This window comes from Astatotilapia calliptera, chromosome 23 (assembly GCF_900246225.1).
Source record: "Astatotilapia calliptera chromosome 23, fAstCal1.2, whole genome shotgun sequence".
NCBI lineage: Eukaryota > Metazoa > Chordata > Actinopteri > Cichliformes > Cichlidae > Astatotilapia > Astatotilapia calliptera.
Window position 1 is genome coordinate 21,559,171 of NC_039323.1, and position 21,261 is coordinate 21,580,431.

Sequence of the window (21,261 nt, forward strand, 5' to 3'; positions counted from 1 at the left end):
GAAATTAAAACCATGAACGCATGTGTGGGTTTCACATCAAACAAAGGCACGGTTACAATTTATCATACATAGGATTTATTATTTTACAGTTTTTGTGTATGAATTTAAATTACTTGTCCAAATTCAAATCAATTGTGCAAATTTAGTGTTAATTTGATCTTCCTTTAATAAGAAATCTCTGATTACTTATCACCATAATCACAGTGTTACTGTAAGTGAATGCTTTTCTGCTTCACCACCAGAGGACCCTGTTTACTGTAATACTGTGGGGAACACTGTCCTCCTGCATCAGGACCCATGAATTTTTCCATGCTGCAAACCAGAGATCCAAGCAGCAGATAGTAGAGCGTCAGACACTGAAGCCATTATACAGTCTTTAGGCAGCATTTTGATGAGTCTAGGTCAACACTAGGACAGTGAACACCACCAGTCTTTTGTGTATAAATACACAAGTCATAAAGCTTTTGTCATATCAGTGCTAATCTTGTGTATTTTTAAAAAAATAACCCTTTTTGAGATGCATAACCTTGATTCACAAAAACTCTATACAACTGTATGTTTTTAAGTGTCAAACAGTGTGTTGTGTAAATCCAAGCAAATTAAAATTACCTTTGAAGGTCTCGTCCAGCTCACTCTTCCCAAAAACCACCCCAAGATCATGGATGGCACAAGTATGGAACTGCACCCTGAACACAACGTCTCTGGTTGGGCTTCTGTATCTCTTGTGGTAACACTTGAGCTACGTTTAACAGATAATAGAGAAAAAAATGGAGAAACATCATGAGACTCTATATAATATTAGGAAAATGTAAAGAAAAAAAGGTAAATGGAAGGCAACTGTTGTTTAAGTAAGGAAACATTTTTTTGTTATCTTACCAGGATGTCTCCCTTAAGAAGCAGTCCAGGTTCAATGGTGATACAGATACTGGTGTTGCTGTCCCCTTGCACATTGCTACAGTTAAAAAGACAAAATACTAACCTTTAAAATAAAATTACTTTTCACCTCACAGGTTCATTTTATGCCTGAATTCAAACACAAACCACGCTGAACTAGAATAAAAATTCCCATACTATATTCCTGACGTGTAGACTGGTTGCATTGCCTGGTAGATTTTCAGGAAAGGACGGCAACCTGTGAAGTGATATAAATAAGAAATCTGAAATGTGTTCAAGAAAAACAGTTTTTTCTAGTTTTTTTAAATTTTCATTTAAAAAAATCTGCCAGTGGTAAATGGTAAATGGCCTGTATTTGTATAACGCTTTACTGGTAGATGCTCACCTCCTTTGGACTCAAAGTTAGGTATGCCGTGCATGATGACGTGATGCAGGAACAGAGGCTTGTTGTTGATTTTTATGTGTCCTGACAGAAGGCCGTTGAAGTATCGCACATACCTGGACACAATGAAAAGTAAGCACTCAGTCCCAAAGTCTTTACAGATCAAGCTTAAAGATGAGGACAGATAACAAAACTGCAGGTTTTCCTCTCTCCATTCACTTGAATTTTCATAGGCCTTTATTTTAAACAATGCTTTAGAAAAACCCATAATGACATGTTATTATTACAAGGCATGTAAATGCTTTAGAGTGTAAGTAAGAGAGGGAATGAAAAACTAAAAACAGCAGACTAAGGGTGATAGCGTCGGGTGTTAAGGTTGTGCAGCCAAAGAAGTAAAAAGATTGGATGGATTATTTTGGAACTAGAAGTCTTCTGTTATCGGTACTAGTCACTTGTAACTGAACAAACCTTTGATAAAGGGATTCGTTGGACCTGATGTGAACAATAGAATGAATGTTAGAAGACTGCCTGTATTACGGGGAAATGCTCTCTGGGGATCATGAATATCTTCACAAAATCTCATGGCAAACAGCCGATTCCTTGTTGAGACATCACTTTATCCTCCCACTAAGCACCTCCTGGCTAAGTTACACGCCAAATCCTCATCCTGCTCATTCGGTGCGGTTCACCTTTACCGCCTGTGAGCTCCAACAAAACAGCCAGAACACAATTTCACTCGTTAAACAGCCTTTATCTACTTTGGGAAACGTCACACTGAGTTGATGTGTACGGAGGCCAGTTGGGGGTCTGCTGAGTTACTGTGGTCTGGTTGTTAATGATGATAATGATGATGGTACCGAACGTAACCTTGACCGCAGGGTTGCCACATGCACACGCCTTCCTTGCTCTGCTGTCAGTGGCCAGATGGTTTTGCCTCTGTGAAATTCAATTAGACCGAGCTGGGACGCCATGTTAGCAGTACTGAGATTAACAAAGGCTTGTAAGTATGCCATATATGTGTGTGTGCGATATGACACATAATTACATTTTGTCTTATAACAAGAAAACATCCTGTGATGAAGGTCCTGGATGAGGCAGTGCCATTACAACGTCTTTTTGTCATTTTCTGTTGAGTTGATTTTCTTTTTTTAACTCATGCTGCTAGCAATTGTATTTATATAGCACATTTAATTACATGTAATCTCATTGTGCATATTAAAATTAAACCTAAAAAAAATCTACTAATGTCAGATATACACTCAGTGATATATTAGGTACAACTACTCCACCATTTGTTGATGTAAATTTCTAACCAGGTAATTAGATGGCAGCAAAAAACTGCATTTAGTGATTTAGACACGATGACTTGCTGAACTTCTGAGCATCAGAATGAGGAAGAAAGATCATTTAAGTGACTTTGAACACGGTTGTTGGTGCCAGACATGCTTATCTAAATTTGGTTGGTAGGGTCATGTAAACAACATGAAAGCGTGGATCCATCCTCGTTGGTATCAACGGTTCAGGCTTCTGGTGGTGTAATGGTGTGGAGGATATTTTCTCAGCACACTTTGCGGTCTTTAGTACCACGGGAGCATTGTTCAAACACCACAGTCAGTATTCACATGGTCAGTATTGTTGCTAACCATGTACATCCCTTTATGACCACAGTGTACCATCTTCTGATTTCTTCTGATTTCTCCTTGATTTGATGGCGCCGGTGAGGTCGGCTGCCGTCACGACTGCTCCGACCACTTTTTCTTTGTCTTTGTTTTTTAAGTTAGTTTTCAGCGTTTCTAAATCGGCAAAATCACCACCATTGGGTACATTAGGTATGACAGTGACACTCTTGTTTCTATTGGTTTACAATGTACTCACAATTCGAAGTTTTTAACTCCGGATCCGAGCTGGCCGAGTGAGATCTTGAGGGAGAACAAAGGGAAGCGGCGGCGGCCTAGAGGGAAGCGAGCCGGCGTCAGGAACAGGCTGAGAGCTCGTGCACACCGCACACCTCTGCCTAGCATCCTGCTCGCCAACGTCCAGTCACTGGAGAACAAGCTTGACGACCTCAGGGCCAGGGTAAAGTTCCAGAGAGACATTCGGGACTGCAATCTCCTCTGCTTCACCGAGACATGGCTGAACCCAGCGGTGCCGGACCACGCCATCCAGCCGGCCGAGTTCTTCTCGGTTCACCGCATGGACAGGACACGGGACTCGGGGAAGTCAAGGGGAGGCGGCGTGTGTTTAATGGTGAACAACAACTGGTGCAACAGTGCGAACGTTGTTCCTCTCACACGCTCCTGCACACCAAATCTGGAACTACTGTCCATCATGTGTCGTCCTTTTTATCTACCTCGGGAATTTACATCGGTCATTATAAGTGCCGTTTATATTCCACCACAAGCAGACATGGTCACCGCCTTATGCGAGCTGCATGAGGCACTCACACAGCACCAGACACAACACCGGGACGCTGCGCTTATTGTGACGGGGGACTTTAATAGTGCCAACCTCAAACGCGCAGCGCCGAACTTTTATCAACACATCTCCTGCCCCACCAGAGGTGAAAGGACACTGGACCACTGCTACACTACGGTCAAGGACGGCTACAAGGCACAATCCCGCCCTCCTTTTGGCAAATCTGATCACGCCGCCATCTTCCTCATCCCAAAATACAAACAAAGGCTGAAACAGGAAGTTCCGGTTCAGAGGAAGGTCGCGCGCTGGACGGATCAATCGGTGGCCGCGTTACAGGACGCACTCGATGACGCAGACTGGGGCATGTTCAGAAACAGCTCCGATGATGATGTCAACGTGTTTACGGAAGCGGTTGTGGGATTCATCGGGAAACTAGCGGATGATACCGTGGAGACAAAGACTATCACAACGTTTCCCAACCAGAAGCCGTGGGTGGATAAAACCATCCGCGACGCTCTGAGATCCCGCACCGCTGCCTACAACACGGGACTCATGACGGGGGACATGGACCCGTACAAAGCCGCGTCATATAACGTGCGGAGGGCGGTGAAAGAGGCGAAGCAGCGCTACGGGAGGAAACTAGAGTCACAACTCCAACAGAGTGACTCTAGGAGCCTGTGGCGGGGACTAAGGACAATAACGGACTATAAAGCACCAACAACCGGTATGACGAACGCGGCCGTGACTCTGGCAGACGAGCTGAACACTTTCTATGCTCGCTTCGAGGCTGCAGCTAAGGACTCCAACAATGCTAGTGTTAGCGGCGCTAACGGCTGCAGACAGGAAGATACTGCCAGCACCGGAAACGTGCTCGTCATCTCCGAGCATGAAGTAAGGAGAGCCTTCAAGAGAGTGAACACCAGGAAAGCAGCAGGACCAGACGGCATCCCAGGTCGTATCCTAAGAGACTGCGCATACCAGCTAGCTCCTGTGTTCACTGAGATATTCAACATCTCTTTATCTCAGTCGGTGATCCCCACATGCTTCAAAGAGTCCATCATTGTTCCTGTCCCGAAGAAACCCCACCCTGCTTCTCTCAATGACTATCGCCCTGTAGCCCTCACCTCAGTAGTGATGAAGTGCTTTGAACGCCTGGTCAGAGACTTTATCATTTCTTCACTACCAGACACACTGGACCCACTACAGTTCGCTTACCGTCCAAATCGTTCCACAGACGATGCCATCTCTCATCTCCTCCACACATTACTCACTCACTTGGACACTAGAAAGGGGAATTATGTTAAAATGCTCTTCATAGACTACAGCTCTGCATTTAACACCATAATTCCCTCCACACTCACCACCAAGCTGGAGCATCTGGGACTCAGCTCATCTATGTGTCAGTGGATCTCCAACTTCCTAACTGGCAGACCACAGGCAGTAAGGATGGGCGGACATGTCTCAGCCTCCACCACTCTCAGCACTGGAGCCCCCCAGAGGTGTGTTCTGAGCCCCCTGCTGTACTCTTTGTACACATATGACTGTGTGGCCACTACCAGCTCCACCACCATCATCAAGTTTGCTGACGACACCGTCGTGGTGGGCCTGATCTCTGATAACAACGAGACGGCCTACCTGAAGGAGATTAGAAATCTGGAGAACTGGTGCCAGAGGAACAACCTCCTTCTAAACGTCAGTAAGACAAAGGAGCTGATAGTGGACTTCAGCACTAAGCAGGAGAGGAACTACCAGACCCCTGTCATCAACGAGTGCCCAGTGGAGAGAGTGGACAGCTTCAAATACCTCGGAGTTCACATCACGCAGGACCTGTCATGGTCCTGTCACATCAACACCGTGGTGAAAAAGGCCCGTCAGCGTCTCTACCACCTCAGACGCTTGAGAGGCTTCCAACTGCGCTCCAAGGTGCTCAGGAACTTTTACTCGTGCACCATAGAGAGCATCCTGACGGGAAAAATCTTAACCTGGTTCGGGAACAGCACCATGCAGGACAGACGAGCTCTACAGAGGGTTGTGCGGTCAGCTGAGCGCACCATCCGCTCCGAGCTCCCTGACCTGCACTCAATCTACAGCAGGCGGTGCTGGACCAAGGCCAGGAAGATCGTGAAGGACCTCAGCCATCCCAACAACAGACTGTTCTCTCTGTTGAGGTCAGGAAAGCGATTCCGCTCCCTGAAGACCAACACAGAGAGACTGAGGAGGAGCTTCTTCCCGCAGGCGATACGGTCTCTCAATCACACCACCACACAGTACTGACCCACACATATGGTTCTTACACACACACTGGACATTCTGGACATTGTTTCACTTCATTACTTAAATCACGCTGCTGTTATTGTGTATATATTTATTTATATTTATTCATACATTCTTATATAGTTCTATATTGTGTATTTTGTTGTACAGTTATTTTATTTTCAACTTTAATTTATATATTTTATCTTATTCTTCCCAGTTAAATTTACCCTTCATTCTAATTTGTGTTGTACAGTTATTTCATTTTTAACCTTAATTTATATTTTATTCCTTCCTAGTTAAATTTACCCTTTTTAATTTTTCATATTTATTTCCTATCTTATTCATAGCCTTTTCCTTTTTTGTTTTCTTTAGGTCACGAGCAGTTGTCCAAGCATTTCACTACATATCTTACTGTGTATGACTGTGTACGTGACAAATAAAAAAAATTTGAATTTGAATTTGAATTTGATTTGAATTTCTGCTTCCAGCAGGATAACTCACCATGTCACAAAACTCATGAACCTAACAGTAAGTTCACTCTTCTCAAATGAACTCTACAGTCACCAGATCTCAATCCAACAGACCACCTCTGGGGTGTGAGATTCACATGATGGATGTTCAGCCAATAAATCTGCAGCAACTGTTTGATGCTGTCATATAAATTTGGGCGGAAATCTTCTGAGAAGTGTTTTCAGCACCTTGTTAACTCTATGCCATGAAGAAAAACTGAAGGTGGTCCACACTGGTACTAGTGAGTTACACCTAGCAAAGTGACCAGTGAGTCTATATTTTTAGCCAGACAGATTTCCAATTTGAAAGTTACAGGAGTAAGATAAAGCTGGGGTATGTGGGGTTCTGCTAATGCCATCACTTCACTGTACTGTGACCCTTATTCCTGTGATTTCCATTCAAGTTCTTTGTGAACAACTAGAAAAGCACATAAAACAGATTAATGATGTTTTGTCCCATAACTTAAATCAGAACACTTCCAATCCTCTACACAAACGTTCACTGTGCTTTCTGCTGCATACTACTATTTTCACACTAATCATTTAATGATTCCGTGCTACATGGAACACCTTTAATCCTGCCTTTTACTGGCTTTCGTGGAAGCAGCGGCCTAAGATCATCTCCCACTCTTGATGTTAATGTCACACATTCCAGACCATAATGCTGCCAGTCTCTGGGGGCAGAGATAATTATATCCAAAGCAGGAAATAGCAGCGGGGCAGAGGGCAAGCCTATAGACCTGTTAAAGAATGACTGGCTGACTAATTCACAAGCTTAAATGAAGTGGTGTTAAGTCCCCTGGTGTTTCCTGTGTTCCTTCGCATATCCCCCATAACCTTTTTCCTGCTCATCCTTTCTGAAAAGCCCAGATCAAGACACCAATCTTCTCATGTGAAGAAGGGAAACTGAGAGGGGTCAAGCCTTTTAGCACCTCCCTGCCTAATATGCAAAGGCAGCTAATAATGTAATAGGAGCAGATTTATGACTTAGAGAACAAGAAGACAGTGTCCCTTGAGTGAAAATTACAACAAAAAATAAATTGCTCAAATGTTTTTTAACCGTTCTTGATTGGTTTGACTGGCTCTGGTTTGGAGTTATACCACTGTATTGCAAAAAAGTGTAGATGAAGTCACAGAAAATATGCTCTGATATGCTTAAAAGACAAGAATGTACTGTCAGCAAGCCTTGCAGCCTCCCCAGAGACACCAGTGGAATTCCTCAGACAGACAAGACAAGATAGATGGCCTCTCTTGGTGCTGTTTCCTCTTAATTACCCTAATTAAAACAAAATTGGTGATAAATGGAAAAAAATAGAAAGAATTTCCTCTGTAGAATTTTTCTAAATCTAAATGGGAGAGATTAAGTTAACACACTCACTATTAAAAGCATGGAGCTGAGACTTTTTCTTCCCTTTTTTCCAAAAACAAAATCCAAAAATCGAATCTCAGTTTCACGGCTGTAGCTATAGCCTTGTCTGCTGGAGTTGAGTTTTGCAATTGCACTATTTTTAGATACAGGTAACTAGTTTCTTATTGGCATTCTTATTAGTGGTATATAGAATTTGAATCTGATGGTCATAATTCTGTTAATTTTGACAAAACTGTCAAACATGGATTTATTACTCTACTAATCGGAAAGTTAGTGCTTCAACCCTTGGCCACTTCAAAGCACCCTTAGGAAAGGGTCCTAATCCTAAGTTGCTCTCTGATGCGTTCATCGGAGTGTGAATGTGTGTGAATGTTAGAAAGCATTTGACCTAAATGCTGTGGTTAATGAGACATGTTGTATAAAGTGTTATGAGTGCTCAAGTACTGTAGAACTGTGTAAAAATACTAAGAAGTGTTGAATCCTCTACTAACCCTTCAGAGCCTTAGCATCAGTATTAAATGGGCTGCAAGAGTCCTTTGGAAATGTGGGCAAAGTGCTACAGTGTTCAGACTAGTTCACCTCATAGCAGATGTCAATAGGAAGTGAGGTAATAACTTACCTCCTCTGTGATGGCTGACCCACAGGAAGTGCTTTGTCTTCATAGAAGCGCCTCATTGCAAACCTGTCCAGTGCCTGGTCAGCACTTAGAGACACAAGAACTGGGTAAGTGATGTTATCATTCACCACAGAACAATTTGAAGATTACAAAACAACAAGGAGAACAGCCTTTATTTTGGAAAACCTGCTGAGATTTAGAAATACCCCCCAGCTTTCATCATTTATGAAGCAGCTTTCATTCCCCCAGGAACCCTCCCACCTATTAACATCTGGTAGCATTAAAGAACGATGACATTTTCAGAGCGTTTCTTCTCACAGAGCCAGAAAAATGAGCTGGCCAGAGTCGAGTGTTTAGCTGTTATAATCACATCGTTGTTTAATTTTCAAGGCTGCTGAAGTCCCAGACTGCAAGGTCTAACCGTGATGGATTGTTGCTCCTGTCCTTACATAACCCTTCGATTTAAAGGATCAAAGCATGCAGATCAAACTTTTTCAGTGCTGACAGCCTAAAATCTTCACCTCTGTTTAAACTCAAACACCAATGCAATCTAATATGTAACACTACATTTTAAACTACATTTTAACACGTTTTAGGCTGTGTCTGATCATGACATGTTTGATACCTTGCAGATATGTTGCTGTAATGCATGTAAGCAGCCACCACAACACCCGTTCGACCTCGGTTCCCCTGTGAAAGAAACACAAAACAGGGCTTGTTTAAATGATATAAAGAGTCAAGATGGGTAACAAGAAAACTGATGGGACTTAGGGAAGATTCCAAAAGGATCATTGAATTAATGATCAAGAAACAGAGCAGAAACAAATCCCCCTTCGATGGTAATAAATTGGTCTTCAAGCATTTTCACGTGTAATTGAAACCCAAAAGTTGGAGCTATATATAAATAATAATGTTTAATCATTCTGCTTGGTTAAAGCAGTTGGCTCAATTCGAGCATAAACTTTGTTGCTTGTCCTGCTTTATCTGGATACCATGTGCAAATTCTCTGAAACAACAGAGGATTCATTGCATAAATGTGAGAGCTAAACAATCGGCAGCCTCCAAGGCTGAAAGATGAAGAAACTGTAGTTTCTCAACTTTCGGCTCGCTTCACAAGCAGCCAATTCCTGTACATGCCCATGTTACCAGCCATAGTTAAAATGACTAGCAGAATTGAATGCTAAATTAATGCTAATTTTCCCTTTTGTAACATCTTTACTGGTGGTAACCAATTTAAATTTTAATACTTTGAATGACTGGTGGCTATGAAATAGGTTGAATGCCATTTACTAGACTTGCCTATCAAAGCTGAAAAAGTAAATTGAAACTCCTAATTGTTTTTGTGATATTTTACCTTTTGGAGAAGTTTTAATACATAAGATATCCCTGTGTATCTCTAAAGTCTAAGCTTGCTAACCAAGCAAGCCAGAGTTATCCAAAGCTAGCCAAGTGTTAGCGCTCTAGCCCAATTATGCTCACTTCTGATTACCTTAACTCATTCACTGCCATTGACGTCTATAGCCGTCAATTGCAGTGAATGAGTCAATGGGTTTAACTCATTCACTGCCAATGGCTGGCAGTGAATGAGTTAAAAACAGTGACAACCAGAATACATAATAAGAACACCGGTGATACAGTAGCTCATCCGGCTCATAAGCCACTGTCTTGATAACAGTTTTGGGTGAAACCCAATTATGTGATCACGGTGTATTATTTTGATTAAATTCACATGTTCAGTGGGGACGTTTCACCACGGCATAAGGTTAACGGACCTTCAGCTAGATGAGCTTAAAACAGTAGTCCATAGCTCAATGTGTGACTTCACAGTGACTATGTTTTATGTCAAGCTATGAAACTGAATAACTACAAATTATGTTGATTTTATGAGATCAGCAATGAAAAAAATAATCACATTTCCATATTTAGAGGGAAACTTTACAATCTCTATGCCCAGCCAATAAATGTTCCAGCACATCACCGCCGCATTATAACAGATGTTTTTACACTTTGTTTTTCTGCCTTACCTTATTGTGCAGTACCACCACATTGCGTGTGTCTCCATTGAGCCACATGTCAATGGCCTTGCACATGCTGCAGATCTTATCCAGTGCTGGCGCATGGTGGTCCGGCCAGCCAAACTCAAGAACCTGAGAATGATTATCCATCAAATGAGCTTTCGCTTTCGAATTTTGTTCTTCCTAACCATGAATATACAGTATATGTCATGTTTGTACCTTATGGTTTAACTTTGTTAAGTCGCTCTGTCCTTCGCTCAGGTTGAGCACCTGAAATCAGGAAGAGAGTATATCAAAGCAACTGATGGACATGTGATGCATTTTAGAAAATCTTTGTTTTTTGTTTTCAAGGATATACTGTAACCATCTTCCAAAAAACCTGACGAACAGCAAACAAAAGTGTCAATACAGTCCTGTGCTCCAGTTTCAGCTGAGGGTATTTCTTACCAGATAGTGCTCGCCATGCTTTGACCGCAGCATCGTCGCCACCTCTTTGAGGTTGGTGTTGTAGCTTTGCTCCTCGGCCCCAGCGGGAAAAGAGACAGAGATGATTCTCTCTGTGATGTAGACCAGGTCGACCTCATAGCTCTCCTCCATGGCCTGAACCACACTCTGACTCCTGCAGAGGTAGAAGGTGCAGAAGGTTTTGAAGCTTGGCAGTGGCAGATTTTATATCACAGCACCATTTTACATTTTTGATTGGCAACAAGTTCTTTTCGAAGCAACATAAGCTGTGATTTCAAAGGGAATGGTCAACTCTATTGTATATAGATCTGATAGATCTGCACTGATCAGAGTTCAATCACAGAGTCCACAGAGTTAAGCTCAGTCTGCAATATTCATTTGCAAACCCTACTGAGTTTGTCACATGTCATATAGTGTCATACAGGCTTAGACCCCCAACCAGTAAAGGGTTTTTAAGAATGATACCAATATTTGATAATTGAGAAATCACAAACATCAGACCATTTATTTTCCATTTGAAACATACAAAACATATCCTTGTTCTCTAATATTTAATATGTGTAGTTGTCCATACTATGGCGAGAGTGAAGTTTAAGTCACTCTGTTGCTAATAGGGAAGCTGCTTGTACACAGTAGACACAGTAAATGCCAAATCCAGTGCATCGGCAAACAGCTAATATCAGCCAAGCTTTACATAGCACACTGTAGGTAATTATTTTAGTCTATCTACAGTTATAGCTGCCGGTGCAAACCGCTTTGCAACCATCTCCATCCCAGCTTCTCATTTTCATGCAGTTTCTGACTTGTTGTAAAATTACATTTTTGTTGTGTTTGGGAAAAAGACCATCTTTATTACATCTCATTATGATAAATACAAATATAAATTAATAAAATATACTGGTACGTTTCAACATAGTTACTGTATAGTTGCCAGAAATCTTTAAGAGGCAACTCAATTTAGAAGGACACATCTTGTAAAGGATGCTTTGACCTTTTAACCTTATCAGCACTAATCACAAGTTTTCCAGTTCTATTCGAGTGCAGGATTGCAGCTGCTGTGAGAACATTTCTTGAACTCTCTGATTTCTCTCTGGGATTAGCCAACAGAGTTTATCACAAACATCCACTTCATCACATGTAAACTCCTGCAGCTCACTCTTATATTTCTTGGAAAGGAAAAGATTTTCAGTCCTTCTGTGACTGTTGACATGACCTCTTCCAATATTACGCAACCTATTTCACCGGCCAAACAGCGCAGTTTTTTTGTTCTGTTTTGTTTTTGGTCAGCAGACATACGGTAAAGCCCTGCATGAGAAACAGCCATGCTTCAAGAACGACAAACAGCGGAGAATATGGAGTGAAAATTTACATTCCTACACACCCAGCACAAACAATCAGTTTCTAATCTTCATTAATAATAATCAAGGACTGTAATGACTTAAAGAGCTTATTAAAGACTAATTTGGTAATCTTAGAAGTCATGCTGTTTAGATTGTAGAAAAAAATAGATTAAATTTTTTCCACTTATGGAACCCTTATTTCTCCTAATGAAAGCAGTGTGAACAACAATACAACATGGCTGTGTGATGGTGCTTTCTTACCGCGACTGCTTTTGCCTTATCTCCACACTCTTGCAGGACCTCGTAGATCCCTGGTGAGCACATACACACAGGCACACACAGGCAGATGGTGGGAGTCAGAGGAGGAAAATGATTCATAAGCAAACTCCATCTGGTAGTCATGATGATTTTATTGAATTACAGTCTGACATAAGCTATTAGGGAAAAGTCAGATCACAGACACAAAACTGAAACTGCTATGAAAAGATGGAGAGAGAAGAATCATCTGAAACAGAATGATGAAAAGTAAAAGAAGCAGCTGACAAAAGAAGGCATTCAACCAAGACGCTTGACAAAAGAAACCGAGCAACAGAAAGAAGACAAAGAATAACGAAAAAGTATAAGAGGTGTAAAAAAAAAAAAAAAAAAACAAGTATGAGAAACGAGGAGTGTTTTAACAGAAAACCATCCTGAACTGGGGTCTTGTCAAGACTCGAGCACACAATTAATTATCCTGTCCTTTACCCAGATATTTACAGAGGGAAGAGTGAGAACAGGTTGTTTCACTGTGACAGGGCTGCAGATGGAAAATGTTACTAAATATGCTGTACTGTCGAGGAATTGCTGCATAATAGATGCTAGAGTTGGCTCTTCCTCTTACTGCCTGTCGGCTGAGGGGATAACTCTGTGTGAGTCAGGAAGATGAAGCCATCCAAAAAGACAAAACGACTGCTGAATTAATCTCCGCGGACATCATCTGTGACATACTTTACTTTCCCCCCCCACATTGTCATAAAGAGTGAGCGCTCGGCTTCACCGCTGAAGAGGTTAAATAAGTGATGTTGGCAAGAAGTGTCTCAAGGTTAAACACGGAGCTCCCATGGCTCTTCTTACTGCTTGCGAGTGGCTTCCCATAGAAAAAGCTAATGCAACCCCCCACCCCAATGAGCCAAAATGGTCACATAATTCTAAGTGATCTGACAGGAACCAGATGCTAAACGCACCACGGACGATGGTGTTTGCAAAATGAAACAGCCTGTTCACACAAGGCTTCACAAGTGTTGCGATGTTATATGTCACATCACAGGGACAATCTGTTAGCCTGCAGCAACGTAGATACATAAATGAAAGTCAATCTGCATGTAAAGTGGGGTAAACGTCTCTGAGATTTAACGTTCACTGTTTGCCCGGTGACACCGGGTTTTGCATCTACCTCACACTTACATCTGTACCCAAGCTCTCTATTGATGTTCACTATTAAAAACACAAGCCACAGCCACTGCATGACCAATGCAATGTGTTTTGACTCAATCTTGCTTCTACTATAAATATAAAGGAGAAGAGTGGTTCCCAACTTTTTTCTATCCAAGTGTTTCCTAAGCGCCAATAGACTGAAAAAAAAAGCTTTTCTTAAACACCTTTTATGTTTAAATGTGTTGAGTTCAGTTTTATTCATCTGTTTTATTATTCCATAACTTCCAATTTGAAACATTCATCCATGATTTTTAGACACTATTCCATTTAGCAGCTCGGCATCTGGGCAATTCTAAATGTTTATCTGTCGTATTCTTTCAGCTGTTATGGTGTGTTCCTGACTAAGTAAGAAATCATAAGTTCCAAATTGCAATTGAGTCCCTAATTGCACATTTTTTGCAGAAGACCCCCTTCACTCAGATTTCCCATTTGGACAGTCGAAGTAGACTAGCATACCTTGAGTTAGCAATCCAAGATGGTGGCGCTGACTGTAAACTGTAGTAGAACTAAACTTTTAATCTGTTCTGTATTTCTGGCTCACTAAATAAGCACAACAGTAATGAGATCTTTAAATGTGTTCTTTCAAGTGCAAAAAAATCACGTATAATCACTTTTCCTGGAACTTGCAAGAACTCTTAAGAGATGTCACTCCCAAGTTCTGACCTAGTTTCGAGGCATCTGGAATGGAGTATTAATCTGTATTATTAACATGCAGTTTAATCTAGTAATAGTCTAATTTTCATATGTACTAATTTTGATTTATTGTTCTAATCTTTTAATTGCTTTTGTTTCAGGAGGAGCTTCAGTTTAATTTCAGTTATGCTAACAAATTTGTTTTTACTGTAAGTTAAGAACTTTTAAATGCGTATATGTACTTTTGTCTTGCTATACCAATTCATTCATCATGTTTGTGATGACGTGAAGTTTTTTTGTAAGACACTGACATTTGGTTACTTTGTTTTGTTTTATTTTATATACTCTGTAACCCAGTTTTTTGTTTGTTTGTTTTACTTCTGGCCTTCTGGTTTCCCACCCACGATAGGCCAATTGTTTATTCACACCTGTGTCTGTGTATATTTAGATACTTTATATATTAGATATTTATACACTGTACATTTTTTATATATTTAAAAATACATAAATAGTTAATGTATTTTGTAATTAATGTATTTTGTTTTCAATTTTCTAATGCTTAGCCATTAATTTGTTAAACGTTAACATTTCCGACAAATTCCTTTTTTAGTTCCTTTCCATTTTTTAAATACTTTTAATGGTTGAGCTTGTCTTGTCATTTTACCACAGACTACTACTTATCTTATTATCACAAATAAATTATTTTCCTCTCAGTTTAAAAATATTTTAGAAAGATTTTTGAGTAATTCATTTCTATATTTACAATATACGTATCTCATAGAGAAATAGTGGGAGAAGACTGAATGCAGTACACATAGGTTAAAAGGCACTAAGAAATTTAAGTTGAGTTATTTTACAACTTTTAATCATAAATTAAAAAAAAACCTTTATTCCATGGGAGTGGCCTACCTTGCCAAATTGGAACCCAGTACTACACCTCCAGCCAGGAAGCAGGTTGGCAAAATGCATTCGAATGGTGCTGACCAAAGGCATGGTGAGGACCCACTGCTCTCTGTTTCTAAGCAACGATAAAGCTGCAAATACCAGGCTTTTTGATAAAATCGAAAGAATCCAAGAAAAATTTGGTGTTGTACATCTCATTCTTTTTTGGGATTTCAACTGATTATCCAGGTGGTCAAAGCTTAATCGTTCATTCTCTCCAACATCCTCATGGTCAAGATGTTAGAGTCCCTTCCATTTGTGCCGAGCCTGTTCAGCGATTATGTAATATATCATGATGCATCTTCCTTTTCTTCGTTCCTTCTCAGCTGTCTTCTCCCTACTTTCTCTATCTTTCTTCCTCCCTCCCACCCACTTTCTGTTCTCTGGAACTACTCCTCCCTTGGTCTTATTATCTCTCATTATATCTGACTGCCCCTCTCTCCCCTGCAGCTTTTCTTGGCTCATATCTTTCACCATCCTGTGTGCTTGTGTGGTGTCTGGGTCCTGTAAATGTTTGTTCCTAACTACCCTTAAGAATATGGTCAACAGCATGGAATAACAGGTTACATAAAGTGTGGAATAAAAATAAAATGGTAAAATGGTAAATGGCCTGTATTTGTATAGCGCTTTACTAGTCCCTAAGGACTCCAAAGCACTTTACACATCCAGTCATCCACCCATTGACACACACATTCACACACTGGTGATGGCAAGCTACATTGTAGCCACAGCTGGGGCGCACTGACAGAGGCAAGGCTGCCGGACACTGGCACCACCAGACCCTCTGACCACCACCAGTAGGCAACGGGTGAAGTGTCTTGCCCAAGGACACAACGACTGAAACTGTCCAAGCCGGGGCTCAAACCGGCAACCTTCCGATAACAAGCCGAACTCCCAACTCTTGGGCCACGATCGTCCCTTATAACATTTTCTGTCTGTTAGAATTATGTTTGATTCTTCTCTAGGTAGAGCTTACATCTGTGCATCCACTCTTCCATGCTAAATACTGATTTCAAAAATCCCCATTATACCGTTGGATGACCCTCAGTAGGCCCCACACTGACTCTGTTATAATCACAATGGTGCATTTTGAGTCAAAACCACAATGCATGTATCCTGCATGGACTAACCAAATAAATATTCCATTTGCATGTTGGTCCACACACCACAGATGCACACATACACGGAAAACCTCATAAATGATGACTCCAGGATTTAAGTACAGAGAGAAGAGGATACCATGACAACTCCTCAACATATTAACCAATAAGCATAACACTATATCTGTGAAATATATAAAAGGCAACTTGATACAATGGGATAACACTGGGAATGCTATAAAAATACATGACAACCACAACACAGATCTTACTGGTTAAACAAAAGGCATGGTTGATACATTAGGATCACAAATTCAGCTGACGATACAACACAATTTTTATTGGAAATGTCTGGAAGGGACTGTATATGTTTAGTCCCAAATACCAGTATGCCACTGTCAAACTGTTTGTGACAACTTTTTATAGTTACAATTTAAAAAGATTAACAAGACCATAGTCAATACAATTAGTAGCCTCTGTCTTTGTATTTTTAGTGCTGGTGTTTCTCATCAGTATGCCTTATTTCCTCACAATCTCAGTTGCTTGCTTGTTTACACAAGAAGATGACATTTCTATGAAGCCGCAACACATGGCTTGTATTTAACTGAACAGGATGAATATAACTTACACTTCTAAATGCAGTTTTTAAAAAAAAATATTTTGATAGAATGATGTTAAAAATATTAAAAAGTATCGCTGATTAATAAACATTGAACAATAAGAGGAGGGCGGAGGTTTTCACATGTTTCCAGCTTGTTTTATTGTGTTTGACAAGATGTAGTGAGCTGCAATTCATAGCTGTTGGAATGGTTTCCAACACTAGCCTAATTTCACAATAAAAAGGCACTCTAAAACATCCATAAAAGCTGCTCAAAACACTGAGACATAACCAACTTCATCCTCAGGATGTGCTAAACACTAAATTTCTGCATGCAGTTAAGTACTTGTGGCTAAATACACACTTTAATTTGTTGCTAGCTAGCACAATGTGCTGTTTACTTTAGCCTTATGTTTGCTTAGATTGGTAGCTAACAACAAATGCAAAAAGCTAACTAAAGAATGCTCTTGATAAACTAAAGCTGTGTACCTCTGGATGTGTTTCAATCATACTTCCTGGACAGCAATAGGAGGACACTAACTACGTTGTATAAGCTAGCTAGCAAGATAAAATGTGTCTGGTCATTGTTTCTCATTTTTTGACGGTGTTTTTGTGCTTTTGTCTGTTTCAGTTTGTTTGTTTGTTCTTTGCATATAGCACATTAGACATAATCATCTTCCATTCTATCTCCCAAGGCACAAACTGCGGATAAATCTCTATATAAGCTGGTGTGTACATGCCGATCTGTGTTAATAATCCCACTCTGAGTCATCTCCTGCTTCTGATCTAAACATTCGGGGGGCATTGGATGTAGACATGGACTCATTAAGGCACACAAAAAAAGAGAGGACGAAAAACAAGGATGTAAGAATTCTGCTTTTATCTTTTGAAATACAAAATTCCTCTGGTCTTATGAAAAAGGAGACAAAGACAAAGGAACCCTTTTAGTCAAAAAGAATTAATTGCGACCTTTGGATTGGTTTGCATTAAATAACAGTTTTCGTTTTACATTGGTAGTGTTCTTCTCTGTTCTTTCTTTGTTTTGTTTTTTTAGCTCTTCCGTTCTTGGGTCCCCGCCACCTATCCCTACACTCTCCACTGTTAGCAATGTCAGACAGAACAAGCATGCCTAGTCTCTAGCCAGGACTTGGCATTGATTTCTGGCACAAATAAGAGAAAATTTGCAGTGGACTGGCAGAAACATATGCCTCTACAGCTTACTATTTTTTTTTTTTATTTCAGGTATGTACCACATATTCATTTACAGTGGCAGAGAACAGACACCTCAGCTAACCTGAACATCTGAACATATGCAGTCTGAAATTATCCATTGGAAAAATATGCTCCAGTCTTTAAGGGTCTATAAACTGAGTTCTAAATGTAGTGGATGGTGCAGTTTGCACCTTTTGCAGTTTGTAAGATTTAAAGTGAACCATGTTTGAGATCAAGGCTTAACAGAATTATTCCCTGATTAAATTATTGATTCAAAGCTAATAAATATACAACTAGATGGAGACTCTCCTTAGTTGGTTTAATTTAGTAATAAGTAATTTTACATGAATTAATGCAAATATCAGAGCTCATGTGTGCAGTTTGCACTGTATATTGTCTGTAGTTAGCATTTGTTTCTACAGTAGGTTGCTGCACATGTTTCTCTATTTCAAAACATACTATTCAAAGCACAGCATATTTCAGTGCCTGCTGAGTCATTGTTATTACATTTATTGCTTCTTAATAATTGGATTTTTTGAGAAACTGTATGTGGACGCCTCAAATTAAAACCTTAGCCATTGGCATTAATCGGCTCCTCTGCTATTCTGTGAAGGTTTTCCATAATTATATGAAACCTGGTTGGACTGCTCCCTTTCAGCCACAATAGCTGAGGCTGGCTTGTGATAATTGACAGTAATGTTTGGCTTATGTTTGTGTTATATAGGGTTGTGAAAGTGATTCAAGTACTTCAACACTGAATTGGGGAAACCATTTCTCTACAGACCTCAGTTCCATGCATGTGGTGCAACATATATGGAACTGTGCTATTTCTGTAATTGCAGGAACTGAGGGGTCTTGCACGAACCTTGAGAAAAAAAAGTACATAGCTGTATCTATCCAGGTGTCTGTGTATGTTTTGCTTCATACAGTAATGTACTTGAGGATTGTTATTCCAGCGTCTTGTTGCAATAACAATAGCAGCTTTTATGAATGAACATCTTTTAAAGCATGTCTTCTTGGCATTACACTTACGCAGAAGAAGTGTTACTTACCGGTGTATCTACATGCTTTAATGGCAGCTGAGGAGTGGGAGGCTGGAGAGAAAAGTGAGACAGTCAGCGGGTTAATCATTGTTTCTTTCACACAAAGGAAGAAACAACATGGTGAGAAAAAAAGATGAGAAGGAGATGTGAGAACCAGGTTTCCTTGCTGGATGTCCCGCTCTCACTTATTGCCTGGGTGACAGTCACCTACCATACTCACTCAGTGTGTGTAGGTTTCAGTCGTAACATGTTCCAATGTAATGCAACATTACATTTGCCTGTAATACAGTAATGTAATGCATTACTGTATTAAATTCGATTCAGCTGAGTGTATGCAGACTCCAGCCCAGCAGTCAGAGCCTGATCTTCAACAGGTAACAAAGGCAGGCAGGCTTGTAGCCTTTATTGCTATCTGTTCATGTTTATTCACAGCCTTTTATTGATGTTTTTGTGTGTCATCATTAAGACAGATCATGTTACAGAGTACCATAAGCGTAACGAAAAGTGTAGCTAAACAAATTGCTAATTAACGTTCTCTTATACTTTTAAGAACCAAGAAGTAACAAGTAATGTTTACATTTTACATTAATATATTAATTTTTTGAACAATGACCCCAACTAGCAGATGCTATATGATTATTTGGCTTTAAGGTATGTTTTACCCTTCAAGAAAGCAAAAAGATAGGCAACAAATGTAAAGTAAATTGCAGCCGCTGTTGAAAGCACAAAGAGTAACTATTCCTTCTTTTGTTTTTAATTTTTTGTGAAAATACAAAAACCATAACATTTCTATTTCTCTATATAATCAGCCAACATTTTCCTATCAAAGATATAGTCATATTAGCATAAATATTGCCAAAATATTTTCTGTTGTATGGAGCATAATGCATAACAAATATGTTTTTGGTGATTGAGCAATAGCATCATCCTATAGTTTATTAAGCAAAGCGCAGTAAGTCCTTTGATTACAGAACTCTCAGGAGAGTCTGTAGCACACAAAGCAGAGTAGCATCACAACTTAGCATTTGGTGGAGTGGAGATAATCTGCATCTTCACGGTAAGTTGCCAACTACATATTAAGTTAGAACACTGTTGGAAAGTCCATAAACAATGAATACTTAATTTTCTCTGTTCAGTATAGCAATAGCATAGTATTAGCATCAGTATTAGCTCCGAAAAATCTACTATCAGTCACGTTTTTTTTAAAAATGTTGTTTTGAGGTTACTTCAGATTTTGATGCCAGTTCAAATGTCCTTATTTTAGGGTATTTGGGTGTTTAGGGTTGACCAAACTAACAACTGAGACAAACTAAATACAGATGTATGTTTGGATCCAGTTTTCCTTGTCATACTTTTCAATTAAATCCTATTGCATGAAGTCTCTGCTGACTAATTTCATGACATTTTGTGAGTTTTTACAGTATTTGCATTCAAAGGTATATAAAGAGTTAAAATTTCAAATCAGTTTCTTAAATTGTGCATGTCTGTCCCTGAACAAGGCAGAGATGGAGAAAGAAGGAAAGAAAAAGAAAGTATGTAATTAGAGGCACAGAGATACAGAGCTTGATCCATGTTTTAAGGAAAATCTCTTAACTGAGTTAAGTACAGGGTCTTAGGTTGCAGTGAGCTTTGTAAACAAATCCGAAGGACTGTTTAACAAGCTGCAGCAGTGATTTTAAAAGACCAAAGCCCAAAGTAAATAAGTGAAAAGTAGTTATTGTAGCCTGGAATCTTCCAAATTTGGTCAAACTATTGGTGGTTTAATCATAAAAATATAAAACAGGACCAACTGATCCCTCTCATATTTGAGTTCATTAAATACTCACTACAAATAAGGGAAATGATCAAATTGGTATTTCTCCTGGCTTTCTAATCATGACCTAACATTTGCTGAGCAAGCATTCTTTGTGGAAATGAATGAAAACTCCAATTTCAAGCTCATTAAAATGAAAATGGCTCAAGTCTCGTTGTCGCAGTGCATAAATCCCATTTTATCCTC

General features: G+C 39.9%; 1 protein-coding gene across 8 annotated transcripts in view; it reads right to left on the reverse strand.

Moving 5' to 3' along the window:
- The window catches only part of tns1a (tensin 1a), a 125,116-nt gene that overhangs the window by 39,561 nt on the left and 64,294 nt on the right, over positions 1 to 21,261 (reverse strand). For 7 of the 8 annotated variants that reach the window (XM_026159528.1, XM_026159526.1, XM_026159523.1 and 4 more), the window contains 11 exons: positions 19,272 to 19,313; positions 12,523 to 12,572; positions 10,904 to 11,075; positions 10,676 to 10,726; positions 10,466 to 10,588; positions 9,067 to 9,131; positions 8,445 to 8,528; positions 1,280 to 1,392; positions 1,072 to 1,132; positions 877 to 952; positions 610 to 739 (listed from right to left, as the gene is read on the reverse strand). In XM_026159528.1, the coding sequence (XP_026015313.1) occupies positions 610 to 739; positions 877 to 952; positions 1,072 to 1,132; positions 1,280 to 1,392; positions 8,445 to 8,528; positions 9,067 to 9,131; positions 10,466 to 10,588; positions 10,676 to 10,726; positions 10,904 to 11,075; positions 12,523 to 12,572; positions 19,272 to 19,313 (967 nt within the window). Of the gene's footprint in view, positions 1 to 609; positions 740 to 876; positions 953 to 1,071; positions 1,133 to 1,279; positions 1,393 to 8,444; positions 8,529 to 9,066; positions 9,132 to 10,465; positions 10,589 to 10,675; positions 10,727 to 10,903; positions 11,076 to 12,522; positions 12,573 to 15,276; positions 15,905 to 19,271; positions 19,314 to 21,261 lie in introns of those variants that run through there. The other variant, XM_026159529.1, reaches the window with a different exon arrangement.